This window comes from Suricata suricatta, chromosome 5 (assembly GCF_006229205.1).
Source record: "Suricata suricatta isolate VVHF042 chromosome 5, meerkat_22Aug2017_6uvM2_HiC, whole genome shotgun sequence".
Classification (NCBI taxonomy): domain Eukaryota; kingdom Metazoa; phylum Chordata; class Mammalia; order Carnivora; family Herpestidae; genus Suricata; species Suricata suricatta.
In genome coordinates, this window is record NC_043704.1 from 79,700,540 (window position 1) to 79,715,877 (window position 15,338).

Sequence of the window (15,338 nt, forward strand, 5' to 3'; positions counted from 1 at the left end):
GAGATACAGGGAGAGAAAGGAAGGAGAGAGAGGGAGGGAGAGACAGGGAGAGAAAGGGGGGAGAGAGGGAGGGAGAGAGAGGAGAGAGAGGAAAAGGCAGAGGGAGAGAGGGGGAGAGGGGATCAGTTGCAGGCAGGGGAAGGCGTGACCTGAATGGAGAATGCCAGCCAATTCCAGAGACACACAGGGACCTCAGAACAAAGATAAGGCATCGCTGACACCACACCGGGGACAAGCTCCCAGGAAAGTCAGACCGGGGGGACCAAGGCCAGACAGCCAGGAGCACCCAAGGCAGGAAAATGAGGTGAGTGCCAGGGCAGGAGTGGGCACGGGTGCCCTTTCAGGAGCCAGGTGCCAAGCAGCCCTGGAGGCTTTGACCTTGTCTCTAGGCAGACTCACCTGTGTGTCCTGTGGGTGTTGCAGGGGGTTCTTGTCAATCCTTGGAGCTTCAAGAAGGGAGATGCAGGCTGGGCGCTGCCCTGGGATGGCGGGGACACTGAGCCTGAAACAGGAGACTTTGTGCAAATCCTGCCCTGACCCTGAAGCTCAGTTTTCCCCCACTGCCAGCCCAGGGTGCTGTCTGCTGGCAGATGTGACTTTCCTCCTGGTGCCCAAAAGGCTGATCTTTTGTTTTCCTCCTCTGCAAAGAACACTGATTTATCTCTTCCAACACTTTGTGAGTTAGGTATGTGTTTGTGTGTTTATTTGTTCTGACCGGAAAAGAAACTGGCTTCCCACAGCTCAGCTCTGTGGTTTCTTAAACCTTCAGAAGTTTGCCAGTTAAAACCTCAATTTAGAAAACTAAAAACCTGTCCCCATTTTACAGTTCCTTATAAATTTCTGCATTTCTCACTGAAATCAGAGGCAGCTGGTGGCATGAATCAGGCTATGAATTGCACCGAATGGCTCTTAAAGGGATACCACAAATTAAGACCAAAAAAAAAAAAAAAAAAAAAAAAAGTGTCTGGCATTCTAAATCTAGGACTTTAAATTCTAATTGTTTTTAAACTCTTCAAGATTTCCTATTCCTTAAGCCTATACTTAAGAGTTACTTGATCCATCTTCCCAGGCATTTCTTCTAAGTTTTCCTCCTTAAGTCTCAAAACCCAACTGCTGCAATTATTTTTACTGTTTGTAAGTGTTAATGCTGTTAAAAATACAGGGGGAAAGAGAAAGAAAAAGAAAAACACCCCGCAGATGTATTAAGTCCCCAAACACCTCTTTTCCCATTGATTTCTTTCTCAATAGGAAAAGAGTTTCTATTTGTTTCTCTTCTCCAAAGTCACCTAGCAACTTTTCTGGGTCTGGGACCAATGGGGGGCTTCAGCCTGGGTTAACTCTTTGAGCTCAGATTACCTGTGGTATAGAGAAGTAGCCAGGTGTTTAAGATTAATTTGATCTGTTCTTTTAAAATCCGTTGTAACGTTAAGCCTGCCATCTAACTTCATTTTCCTTTTTCCTGCAAAAAGATAGGATTTATGTTCATCTAAGTAGTGACAAATCTGATTGATGTGTCACTATTCAAATCCTATGGTACCAGCCAATGCCCCCACATACTGACATACAGGTTAACAGTCCCGTATCACTCCTTAGCACAGAAAAGCTCTCTCTATTTTCCACCTGAAGGACCTGATTGTTCAAGCCACAGCTCAAATATGATGTCCTCTTCCCTGGCCAACATTCCCAACATAAGCATCGTTTTCTTTGTCCTGTCTCTGTTCATGGGAACGACATCCCTTTCTGTCTTTGTAATATTTCACTGTTCAAATGTCTATCTCGTCTTCCAAGACTGAATGCTTCTTCAGGTATAGGGTGTAAGTCTTGTTTATCTTAGTGTGCCCAGCGCCTAGCATAATGTCTGTTTCCTATTAGGCATCCAATAAATAGTAGCAGAACAGAATTCAGTTGACTAGCAGTCTGACCAGTGGAGATGTGCTCCCCTAGAAGTCTCCCAAGGGTCTTTCCTCACAGGGACACAGCCCTTCAGAGTTTGCGAAGCACTTTTATAGGCCTGTCTCATCTGGTCTTTAGATTGTAGGTGAGACGGGATTTACGGAGTAGCGAGGATAAGAGCAGTTAAGTGACTTGCCCAAAGCCACACTGAGGATCTTGAAAAGGCTCTGACTCAAACTTGGGTCTTTGGATTCTGAGTCCAAGATTTTTTCTGCTACATTCCACCAGACGCTCAACCACGTGTATTATCCTAAACCTATAGCTCTCGATCCAAGCTGTACATTAGGCTCATCTGTGCTGCTTTCAAAAGTGCCGATGACCAGACCTCAGTCCAGACCAATTAAACTAGAATTTGTTGGGGAGGGGCTTTGTTTTAGTATCCTTTTTTAAAAAAAATTTCTACGTAAAGCCATGAGTTTTTTAATTATTTTTCACAGGATTAATTGCTTTGGCCAAATGCCTAGGCATGATATGGGCATGGACCCAGCAGCTTCCTCTGTTAGCTTTTGTTATTCTCTTCTTCTGTTGAAGCTAATTCACCATCTGCTGTTGGGCATGACATGTCACTTCTTGGGATATCCTTTTCATCATCTGTCAAATAAGGGCATTGTCCAAGGGATCTATCTATACAGTCACTTTCAACTCGTCTACTCAAAAAACCGTTTTGGTGCAGTGTAGGTTGAAGTGAGCAGAGGGAATGAAGAAGATAGAAAGTGCTACTTCTTCCGCAGCCATTAACACATGCAGGCATTTTGTGCTCTCCCGAGAACCTCCTGCCGTGGGGCCCATCAAGTCCCAGCTTTCTATATTATGTTTGACATCTCAAGTGAATGTAGCTAAACTTTCTGATTAGCTCAAGAATAGGTAGCAGGTGTCAGGAATTGTACAACCAGTGCCTGGTGTATAAGAAGCAAAAAACCTTCAGAGGGTGTCTCGGGGCCACTTACATTCTCTGATCGGCAGCCCCTCAAGCAAGCAAGCATCTGCTCAAGCCCATTGTGTGCCAAGGAAGTATTTGTTTCATATGTTTGAAACTGTCTTGAGCTGCAAACAAAATAGAACAGAGAGCTTGCAGGCCTTCTTCCCACACTGGCTGGTTACCTACCACATGTGGGCCTTTGAGGCCGAATGGGGCTGTCAGCCGTCAGCCCTTGACAGAACCAGCATTTGGAGGCTCAGAGTCTCCTCCATGTGGTCTGGAAAAAGCAGGCATGGAGAAAGTTGACCTTTCAGCCTTGCATAATCTGGGTGTCGCTATTGCAGGAAAGTCCAGCTTGGGAGCCAAAGCTCTTTCCTCACCGCTGCCTTTCGGGAAGCAGCACGATAGAGTGATTATAACTAACATTTGCGGAGGGCTAGGCAGTTAACAAAGTACTTTCCAATCCTCCTTTACTCTGATAGAAGCCCTATGGGAAGTCATTATCACCACTTACCAGATGAGGAAACTGAGGCATTACCTGGCTTCCCCAAGAAGGGTCAGAGAAGTCAGGTCAAAGGCTGGACTTGAATCTAGCTCTTCTGACCCAAGACCAGTGCCCTCCTGTCTCCAGGCAGAACTGAATCAGAACTCCCGGCCCGGGTAACATCGGTACATTTCCTTGCTTGAACGTGGGGCTGCCGGGGCCCTGAAAGATAGAGTTTCTGGACTGCACGTTCCTGTGAGTTCACTGGAGAGCTTGGACTTATGCCTTCCCCTCTTTCTGCCGTGGAGGCCCTCCCTCCAAGATTGGTTTTTAAAAAATATTGACACTGGCAACTGGATTAAAACATTTTGTTTCCTTTGTTGAAATCTCACATGTTGCTATTGCAGGGACCTTGGAAAAAATTTAAATAACTTTATTATTTCCTTTTCTTGAGAAAACAGTACAAGGCTCTTCCTGACAAGTGGGAACATTTCACATATGCAAAGATTACATTGAAAACATTCACGTTCCCACTTCAGATATAACCATTGTTAATATCCTGTTAATATTCTCCTAGGCCTTTTGCACTTACCTATTTACCTTTTATGCAAATACAATATGAGATGGCTAGATAATCTATGTTTACAGTTATTTTGTGTTACTTATTCAAAAATTCCTATATGTGTATACATGCATCTGTACACGGTGGAGGGAGAGTTGGGGGAAACAACTTTCTGATTAGCAAAGATGTAATCATTACAGTAGTCCCTGTTCATCTCCGGAGCATAAGCTCCTAGACCCTCACTGGATACCTGAAACCACAAAGAGCAGGGAACCCTATAGATCAAGTTTAATTTCTAAATTAGGCACAGTAAGAGGGGCACCTGAATGGTTCAGTCAGTTAAACGACTGACTCTTGATTTCAGCTCAGGTCATGATCTCACAGTTCATGAATCCAATCACCTAGTGGGGCTCTGTGCTGACAGTGCAGTGGGGAGCCTGCTTGGAATTCTCTCTCCCTGTCTTTCTCTCTCTCTCTCTCTCTCTCTTTCAAAATAAATAAATAAACTTTAAAAATTAGGCACAAGAAGAGATTAACAATAGTAACTAATAAAATAGAAAAATTATAACAATATACTGCAATAAAATCATGTGCATGTTGTCTCTCTTTCTAAAGATATCTTAACTGTACTGTACTCACCCTTCTTATGATACTGAGTTGATAAAATGCCTCTGTGATGAGATGAAATGAGGTGAATTAAATTATGTGGGCACTGTCATGTAGCATTAGATTATTACTGACCTTTGGACAATATGTCAGAAGGAGGATCATCTTGCTTCTGAACTGGGGCTGACCATGGGTAACTGAAACCACAGAAAGTGAGGTTGTAGACAAAGGGGGACTGCTGTAATCCAAAGATGCTCTTATAATTTCCCAGTATTTACTCAGGCTATATAAGACTCTGGCACCACTTTCATTCATTCATTTGTTCTATTCATTCATCACCTATTTTATACCAGGCTGTATACGAGGTCCTTTATATACATCATCTCTAATGCTCATGTGAGTCCTATAATTAGAGATCATAACCCCCATTTAACATATGAGGAAACTGGGGCTCAGACTGTTATCCAGTATTTCACAGCCAATAAGTAGAAGAATTGGGATTGAACCCAAATACAACTGGCTTTCTGGGTTGAGTCTAAAGCAGTACATAGTGATGTATGCAGAGAAAAAGCAGATACAGGGAATGGTGGAATCTGGAGGCGTAAAGAGGACACCACAGCTGGGGAGCTGCGATGAGGGTGGTGGAGGATAAATAAGACAAGCAGGTGAAGAATGGGTGGCATATGTGCAAGGGGGCTGAGGCGTGGACAGGCATGGCATGCTTTCTGAATGACATGCCAGGGCACAGCTGGCCCTGAGATGAGGCTGGACAGGCAGATCAGCACTAGGTCAAAAAGGGCTCATCTGCCATCCCAGGAACAGATGCTCGATCCCACAGCCACAGTGAAGCAGCATGGTCACGTGTGTTCTAGAAAATCAGCTTCAGCAGAAAAATGCTGAATGGTATAAAGTGAGGGGGCAGGGGTAGATTACTTTGGATACGGCAGCAATAGGCCAGATAAGAACATTGGACTTAATTGACTGAAGAGAAGCTGATGGATTTCCAAAACATACAAGCAGAATAAATAGGACTTAGTTAGGGGAAAAGTTGATGAACCAGGTTTGGGGTGTTTGAGTTCAAGACCCTTGGGCCTTGCAGAGGGACAATCTGCTGTGGTGCGTATTGACCATTAGGGTTTTGACCAGCCTTGGACATTCTGCCTCACTATTGCCTCCACCACTTAGGTTGTGTTCTATGAGTTTTAGTGGGTTTCCCTTGCCCCTTAAGCAATTCTTTTAACAGTCCATTATCTCTGATTCCTACAGCTGGAAATAAATTGTAGGGTTTTGATCTTTTTGTCAGAATACTTAACCAAAGAGGGGGAAACCATGTTTTGCTTACTCTTTCTTAATTCAAAACTTTGTGTACCTTGGCCAATTCTGTTAAATCTGTTTAAGGTCCTACAAGATCGCACCCTGGAGTATAAGTCTCCTCCCAACATTACGATGTCACTATTGCTTACTTTTGACACAAGTGAACCCAGAGTCTATTATTCTTAGATGAAGCTGAGTTGAAGAAAGGACATCAACATTTATCTAATTCTGAAACTTACATTTTCAACACTAACATGATACGTGTCAGAGTCCTGACTAGGGCAGTTTCTAGAAGAGTCGGATACTGTAAACAAACTTTCAGAGCTAGAAGAAACCTTAGGAATCATGGGGTTACCATCTCCCTGTCGAATAGACCGGGTAAGCAAGCCCAGGGAAGGGAGGAGTAACCACAGCAGGTCAGCAGCAGAGATCTGCCGACAATGTGGTCTCCTGACTACTGACTTAATGAAGTGGTGAGGACCTGTGTCCATGGATCCATTCATGTCTTTCAGGTGGCTCCTTCTCTATCACGCTCTGTGCCTCTCCTCGTTGAAAACTTCGGCCCACACCGTGGAGCTTAACAATATGTTTGGCCAGATCCAGTCACCTGGCTATCCAGACTCCTATCCGAGTGATTCAGAGGTGACTTGGAATATCACTGTCCCAGAGGGATTTCGGATCAAGCTTTACTTCATGCACTTCAACTTGGAATCCTCCTACCTTTGTGAATATGACTATGTGAAGGTGAGACCCCTGATATTCCCTCACTGAGCCAGGTTCTCTACTGGAGAATCTACTGGGAGTTAGGGAAGAATTAAACACTGTGTTTACCCTCTCAGGGTAGCAATCCAGTGAGGAAGAAACACAAAGTTACAACATAATACATGAAGGTTGGGGGTGGTATGCTAGGTGCAGGCTGAGTGGTAGATCTCAAAAGGATCACAAGGGAAACTGAGGCTGGCAAAGTGTAACTCAGCCGAATGTAACCTCCCCTTTTTCCTTTCTGTTCTCAAAGTCCTTCGTGTTTCCACTAACCTCTGCTCCAAGCTCACCTTTACAAGCAGTGATAAAAGAGCAGAGACCCCAGAGTAAGCATAACCAGACTGACACACAGCCGTAATCATGTCTCAAGTTTGAGGCATTTGAAAGCTTTGCCCACCTCCCTAAGTAATGATCAGGTATTTGGAAAGTTTGAGTATGCAGTAGTAGATAGTGGGAGGTAAGGTCAGAAGGTTGGATGAGGTGAGATTCTGAAGCGTCTTGAATGTGATGCTGTGGAGTTTGGATTTCCTCTGCAAAGGGTGTGGGCAAGGTTGGGGCATCACCATCAGAAGTGGATGTAAAAATCAGGTGGAAGACGAGCAGGAAATGATTATAGCATCAAAGCGATATTGTCTGAGACTTAGAGAGAACCCACAAGCAATGCCATGGATGAGAAGCTGTTCCCTGAAAGTAGGGCTGAGAAAGGTTGGAGTACTTCTGGGAGATCAACTTTATTAAGGTTGTAGCTGACTCAAAAAGATGTGGAGACCTACTAATCTACTTTCTAAGCTCTCTCTGGCTTTCTGGAAAAGTTCTCACCAAATCACTCTAGAGAAGATTTTGTATATTTTTAGTATTATTATAGTCTCTGTTTTCTACAGCCAGGAATTCAACAAGAGTTAACCTTGTATTAGCCAGAGTGTTTGACAACAGCAAAGTAGTGAGTTTACAATGGACGTTGATACTTGTAATCTCATTCAATCTTTAAAACAATCCTGTAAGACAGATACTTCACTGGCAAAGAAACAAACCTAAGAAAGGTTAGCTACAGCTAGTGAATGGTAAGTCAATTTACAAACCCATGTCTTGTGACTTTCAATTCCATATTCTTTTGGCTACACCAAATGAATGGCTCTCAGGGTGCTCTCTACTAGGCCCCAGGAGCTTATAAGACCACTGTAGGGGTAGGGGAGGCTGGTAAGTGGGACTATGACCACCCCCACCCTGTTTAAATTTATTTTAAATGCTGTGTATTGCTTATTTTATATATTGGGTCTCCATCAAACATCTAATTTATGGCAAGGTTTCTATGACTAAAAACTGCCCCAAATTGGTGGTTTATCACAGAGTACCTGAGCTTCAGCACTATGGGTATTTTGAACCAGATCATTCTTTGCTGAGGAAAGCTGTTTTGCAAATTATGGGATTTTTTAAGCAGTATTCCTTGTTTCTACTCACTACATGCCAATAGCACTGCCCTTCCAGCTGTGACAAGCAAAAACATCTCTAGAAGTTATCTGCCTACATCCCCAGAGGGGCAGAATCTCCCAGTTTGAGAACCACTGCTCATTGCGATGCTGCATGAATGTCTTATGTTAGGGACTATGAGAATTTAAAGATGCAAAAGATCTGGTCCCTCGCAGAGAGACACAAGTCTAGAAAAGTAGCCATTGCATAAGATGGAAAAAAATAATGACAATAATAGATTGACAGATCTAGAATGAGAAGAGGTGGATCTGGTTGCTCTAGGAGATGATGTGGGTTGGCAATCTCGACTGACATATAGTTTCCCCTAAATTCATTAAAAACGGAGCCAACTTCTCAGAGTCGCGGTGATCCAGCCAACCGTATTGAGCAAGACTTGAAGTATTCATCATCCTCAATTGAAATTTCTGACAAATACATTAGTTATGTCTTCCAGGATGTAATCTAGCCTCTGCCAGAGACAGACTCCAGGAGAAGATGCATTATGGGCAGGGGACATTAGGTTACTAGACTCCTCCAGCCCATGCCTCCAACTAATGCCAGTCACAAAACCATGGCATCTCAAATGTTTGGATTAGAAAGTGGTCTTAACCAGAAAGAAAATGACCAAACGTTGGCTTAATACAACAGTTAGTTCCATGGATTTAAACAAGGCTAGATGTGAACTTCCTAACTGCTTTCTTCTTATTTTCAAACATGTCAACCATCCAGAATTTTTTTCCAGTGGAAAAAAAATTGCTTTTGCTAATAGTGAGGCCTTAAGATGATGGAAATTACAAAATTTTTTTCTTTAGCTGTAACAATGACTTACTTTCATTATCCACCCCCCTTCCTCCACCCGGAGAATTGACTCTCAATTCATATACACTGAGCAATCATTTCTCACAAGTTTTCCTCTTGTGCAGACAGATGCCAAGTTTGACCTTGTTAGGACTCCTTTATAGAGATAATAAACACAGAGCAGAGGATTTAACTCATTCCTTTGTCCCAGATAAATGGAGTCTCCTGGCAAGGCAGATGAAGGAGCTAACATCAGCTGCATTTTGTAATGGGAAAAAAAACAACAAGACACTTTTCCAGTCCAACAATAGAACGCAAAGACCTTTTCTGACACTGAATTAAGGACCCTGGAGTGCTCTACCCAAAGCTTGGCCTTTCTAGCTGGAGAATACTTGGGAATCTAATTGATAGCCTCTATCGGGGACACTGAGACACTTTCATAAGAGACCAAGCAGATGGACGTGGGTCCTCTGGAAGGGCAGCATGGTCCTGGATGCTTGCCTGGGATCCAGGAAATGCAGGGTCTAGTTCCCAATCTTCCACTAACTCCCGAATGAAGGAAACCTTAGAGCACCCTCTCCGCTTCAAAATAACATTGTGACCCGTGGGCATAGCAAAGAAGCAATCTGCTACCTGAAATGCCCCATAGTCCTTGCATCCCGGTTCAGACACTTTTTCTCAATTAGAAAAGGGATTAACATAGTGGGCCGGGAGGGCGAGATGTATCTCTCTGCTTGCAGACTGGGGACTAGACCCAGCATTTCCTGGATTCCAGGCGAGCAGCCCGGACCATGCTGCCCTCTCTGACTGGCTCCCGGGAGGCCATCCTGGGCATCAGCATTAGCCTTCCTACAAAGGTTCCGAAAACCGTGGGATCTGAGCAGGCCTCCTCTTACAGGACGTTGCACCCTCATTGGCTGGTGACTCGCGCTGATGTAGCAACAGGCTCTGTGCCCCTGGCCACAGGCACCTGGCGGAGTTCCTCTCTGGAGTCATAAACTCCCAGAATGTCAAGTTGCCGAGGCCCTCAAGAGACTCATCTAATCCCCCATTGTTGTTGGTATTATTGTTTTTCAAACATTTCCTTCCCGTGAAAGTGTTCTTCTAACAAATCTTCTGGTAGGCCTGATGTAGAAAACAGAAGAGTGGCTGGCAGGTGGAAGGTAGTTCTAAAGCTCGCTCAGCTCCCTCGTCCTCCTGAGTCACCCTGAAGGTCAGGATTTATAGTCTGAATACCGCGTTAGTCCCCATTGGACAGAAGAGGAGCCTGGGAGCTCAGAATTCAGCCACAAGGCTAGGACTCAGGCCTCTGAACTTCCAAACCCAGAAACCTTCCACATACAGTTGAAATCCATTTACTTTTCCTAACTGCCCCCTCTGCCCCCCTAAAACGATGCCTTTCCTGGCTACAAATGAGAGGGAAGCCCCTTCCCTTGCCTCCAAATAAAGCAGGAATAACCATGTCCCTCCTGGGTAAGTCAGCACTCCTCTCCAAAATTCTCTTTTCTCATCTGTTCCATGATGGGGTGACATGAGATGATCCCTGAAGTCCTTTAAATTCCTGGATTCTAATCCTAATGCTCCTTGCCAGAACTTTCCAGATGACCCCACCAAACCCTCATTATCCTAGTTAGGATAATGCCAGAAAATGGTAATAACATGTTACAACATCCACTTCTCCAAGTTCCATGGCCATAAGCATTCCGATGAGAGCCTACCATCCGCTGGGGATGTCATTTAGAGAAAACTTGTAAACACACCATGCCGCCACTGTCCTTTCCCAAGCAACTTTAAATATCACTGATTTCCATCTGATGGGATATTATCCCCTATTTTGAGGCTTTTTCACTCTGTGACTGAATTCCCCTGGCAGGCCTGGAGTAGATTTAAAGCACCCTGCAGCTCACAGGGACCTTTGCTGGCCCCGCCTCAGCTCCCAGACACAGACTGCCCTTCCCATCGGCCCAGACCCATTGGGATGGCAGTCATGGAAGTGCTGACTCCATATTTCAGTGGCTTGAAGAAGAGCAGGACCCCAAGGCTGTGTCCGGATGCTCTCATTTTATGAAAATTCCTCTCCAGCCTGAGTTCGCGCAGTCCTGGGTCTTCGAGGCATGTGCACATCTGCACAATAGCATCTGCTTCCTCTGAATGTGGCTGCAATATGCACATTCCCGCAGTGCACAGTGAGGCATATGAGTCACAGCTGGTTAGCACCGCAGGCGTGAGCATAGTATGGACACGGGCTGCGGAAGAGTCAGTAGGGCTGGACTCTTGGGGTCATGCTCTACTTGCTAACTTTGGGCAAGTGAATATGTCTAGAAGGGACTCTCCTTCCTCCTCTCCCAAACATGGGGAGCTGAAACAGATGTCCTCCAAAGCTACCCTGGCCCCAATATTCTATGAACCTAAGAACTCAGAAATCATGGTTCAACTCCATGACCAGATGAGCATGACCTAAGCCCAGGGAAGGGCCATTCATTGGCCAGGGCCACACTGGGACCAGAAGTTTTACCTCAAGACTCTTAGTCTTTTCTTCTTTAAAATTAAAAAAAAAAAAAAAATTAAATGACAGTGAAGTCCCACCTTGTGGGTGCTTAGGTTGTTTTTTTTTAACATAATGTAAATGTAAATAAGTGTCATGAAGTCAACCATTGTCTCCAGTCAAACCTATTCAGTCTCTTCAATATAATAAAGCACAGAAGAGCTTCTTTTTCCCAGGAATACAACAAATTAGTTCCTTTGGTTGGACATCAGATGAAGTGGTGACTCGTGCCTAGAAAGGGGCCCTGGAGCCATAGTCACTGAAAGAGGTCCTGAGAAACCGGAAACCCCAAGGGAACATCAGAGAGTCACACACCCTATCTTGAAGTTCACTTCATGACATCTGTTCACTGAAAAAATAGACAATAACAACCTACATTTGGTTTCTATTCTCTTTTTCTCCTTGAGTACATATAGCTCAACTGACATCTGTCAGACACTTCTGTGACATAACACAGCGGCTCTCCTGTTAACCCTCTGTCCTTGACACACTCAGTATTTCCTCCATTCTTCCCACTGGTAGCACCTCCGTTCCAATTCTTATTCCTCTCCCCTCTCTACTGCAGTTGCTTCCTAAATGAACACCAGCCATCAGTCTTTCCCCATCCAGTCCGCCCTCTGTGCGTGTCTGGAGACGTCTTAAAACACCTCTTTGGCTCTGACACTCTCCAGTCCTTCAGAGGCACCCCATGGTCTATGGGATAAAGTCCAAGAATCCCGTTAAAATCCTACTGTAAGCTGGACACTGCACAAAAGACAGGGCGCACGAAGATGAGGGAGACAGTATCTGCCCTCAAGGAATTTGCAGTTTCATAGTATGTCCTGAGACAAGTATCTACTTATATAGCAAAGCCGTGCAAAGTAACACACAGGGTGAGAGGCAGTACACAAGTCAGGGAGCAGTCACTTTGGGGTGTTCAGGAAAGGCCGGGGAAGGTTGTGTTAAGTCTTGAAGGGTAAGTACGAATTCACGGCGCAACTCCCTAGGCTTCTCGATCTTCCGGTTTCATCATTAGTACAACAACCACAAAAAAGAAGTTTATCGTGACAGACTACTTTCCCGGAAGACTGTGGGAGGGTTGCAATGAAACGATGGCTAGAAGTGGAATTCATATTGCAAGAGGCAAGCATGCTCAGTGGATCCGAGATCAGGCTTTAGCGTCAGTCGGTCGTGGGGTAGGTCCTGCCTCCACCCACCTCTTACTATGAAATGGGGGATATCATAATGCCTACTTCATGAGCTTATTGTAAATGCCAAACGAGGCAAATTTTTTAAATGACAATGTGGTAAAGGTGGCCGCAGTGTGCACGATAAAGCGCCTGCTGGTATGGCCAATGTTCATCACCATGAACATTGTGTTTACATCCACTCTGACAGTACGACTAACGGGCTGCCCATGACCTCGCTCATGCCACTTGGTTTCTTCAGGCAATTTATGGAACAGTATTTTGAAAGGACTGATCAGATGCAAGAGGTCATTTCTCCTGTGGGTTTTCTTTTAGTAACACACATTTGTGGCAGTTTCTAATTTGTGGCCACATTTGATTCTCAGGGGAAGGGCAGGGATTATTACACTTAATTTACAGAAAAAGAAACAGCACAAAGAACCTGAGTGGATTTGTCCAGTCTTTAGAGAAAGCCAGTTCCCAGCCCTTGTTTCTGCTTGCCCCCAAGTCATAATTTTGTCTCTCCATTTAGTCGTTCTCTGTTAGGACAGGTTTTGTCCTATAGACCTTGGTATGTTTCCTGGCTATGTATTACTCCTAAGGCAACACTGCCTGTCAGGGTAATTAAGTAGAATTTAGTAAAATAGAAGGACCTTAAGGGTCCTTGTATTGTCTAGAATTTGCTAAAGAACTTTCTCTTTTATTCTCACTTTGAGAGGACATCTAATTTACAAAAATATCAGGAAGTGGAGACTGTGCTGTGAGGGATGAGTGCTTGATTTATCTGTTTGTGGTGACCTCCCTCCAACCCCCGGCAGCCCTGACACTCTGGGGCCCATGCCTAGGTTTGTTTCCAGCAGCGAGCAGTCTCAGGCAGAGCAGGAAAAGGCATATGTGTCCCATTAGTGAGCATAAGAAAAGGGTTCTGGTCTAGAAGACAGCCACTGACTCCTGCTGAGATGCTGGACAAGTGAGCTCCCTGCTCTGGGCCTCAGTTTCCCCATCTGCCCAGTGAGGGAAGGGGACTTGCGGGCCTCCACAAGCCCTCCCAGTTATGACGGCCTACAGCTCTCAGTCCGGTGCTCCCTTTCCGGGGCCTCCTAGGGTCAGTCTGCATCCTGCTGTGTAATTGCAAGATTAAGTCCCTCCCATGGCCCTGTTCCAAGCCTGCACCCCCTGACCCCTGGGCTCCTAATTTCTGTGCAGTGCTCTGTGTTTACTCAGAACATGCTCGCGACCTTCAGGCTGTGGCTAACCCCAGCTACTGCAGTAGCTCTGCTAATTCTCTGGGAGTGGACAGGCGGCCGTGGTCCCGGAAGGAAACGAGAAAAGGAGAGAAGTTTCTCATGAATGTCAGTGGTAGTCCCTAGGGGAATTCCTCCACTCCTGAGATGGCAGGTTCCAATGCCGGGGACACAGAAGTCAGAAAGTGGAGATGAGCTTCAGAAAAGTGTGACAAACGCTCATTTTATGCAGGAAGTGCCAACAGCATAGGCTCTGGGGGATGGAAAACAGAAGGAAGGTCCCAATGCTGGGGCAGAGCACACAGGCAAGTTCAGACGAGTGTGAAGTGAGGGTCCTCTGGGGTGCTGGGACACCTGGCACAAATCTGCATGCCTGTGCATACGCAGGCTGCTCTCTGATCCACCCAGGGAAAGAGCAGAGCTTGAATCTACTTCGGTGTGCTCATAGAAAAGGTAGGGAATAAAAGGGATTCATTTATTCACTTATTCAGCAAATATTTATTGAATGCTTACTAGTTACTAGAGCTTGGGGTATAGCAATAATTACAACATACAGAAATCCCTGCCAGCGGGGTGCTTATATTGCACTGGAGGACAGCTAATACACACTAAACAAAATCCATAGATAAAGTATACAGTGCATAGTAAGGTGACAGGCAAAGAAATGCCGTAGAGCAGAATAAAGAGGGAACGGTGACGCAGGCTGAGGGTTGCGATGTAAGCATGTTGGTTAGGGCCCATGTGTGGGGCTCAGTTGGTTAAGTGTCTGATTATTTCAGCTCAGGTCATGATCTCATGGTTTGTGAGTTTGGGCCCCGCATCGGTTCATGGTGGGAGCCTGCTTAGGATCCTCGGTCTCCCTCTCTCTGCCCCTCCCCCTCTGGTGCTCGCTCTCGTGCTCTCTCTCTCTCCCCCTTCCTCTCGAAGATAAATAAACATTTTTTTTTAAATAAAAAAATAAACATGCTGATCAGGGTAGTCCTTGTTGGCAGGGTAGCATTTGTTTGAGCAAAGACTTGAAGCTGAGGGAGTTAGCCGTGTGACTTGCTGGGGAAAAGCCTTCTAAACTGAGGGGACAACCAGTGCACAGACCCTGAGGTGGACAGGTGGCCGGTGTGTCTGAAGAACAGCAAGGAAAGCAGTGTGACTGGAGCAGGAGGTACAGGGACAAGAAATAGAGACAGACAGGTACAGATGGGGAGCAGGGAAGGATGGCCAGATCACCAGGGGGCTGGGAAATAAGGCCCCCACTCAGCGCCAACAGCAATGACAAGGTTCACAAGCTGTTTCTGTGCCAATGTTCCATGACCTCTCACCTCCTAAAGGACAGTATTAATATGCTGTCCCCACCTTAGATGTTTGTGAACACTGAGGCCTGATGACAGCAGTGTGCTTGGAAATGATTAATATGTGGCTCTGGACTAGGGGTAGGCAGGCGGGGCGGGGAGAAGAGATGCTCAGTATTCACGCACCATTCACCAGTCAGGTGTGCTAGCCGCTCCTCATCTCAAGGGCACA

The 15,338-nt window shown here is 45.4% G+C and overlaps 1 protein-coding gene across 3 annotated transcripts in view; it reads left to right on the forward strand.

The window, feature by feature from the left end:
• Positions 1–200: 200 nt before the first annotated feature.
• Positions 201–15,338, forward strand: part of MASP1 (mannan binding lectin serine peptidase 1) — a 59,860-nt gene continuing 44,722 nt past the window's right edge. For all 3 annotated transcript variants that reach the window (XM_029939657.1, XM_029939656.1, XM_029939658.1), the window contains exons 1-2: positions 201–304; positions 6,351–6,582. In XM_029939657.1, the coding sequence (XP_029795517.1) occupies positions 300–304; positions 6,351–6,582 (237 nt within the window). In that variant the 5' untranslated portion in view covers positions 201–299. The remainder of the gene's footprint in view (positions 305–6,350; positions 6,583–15,338) is intronic.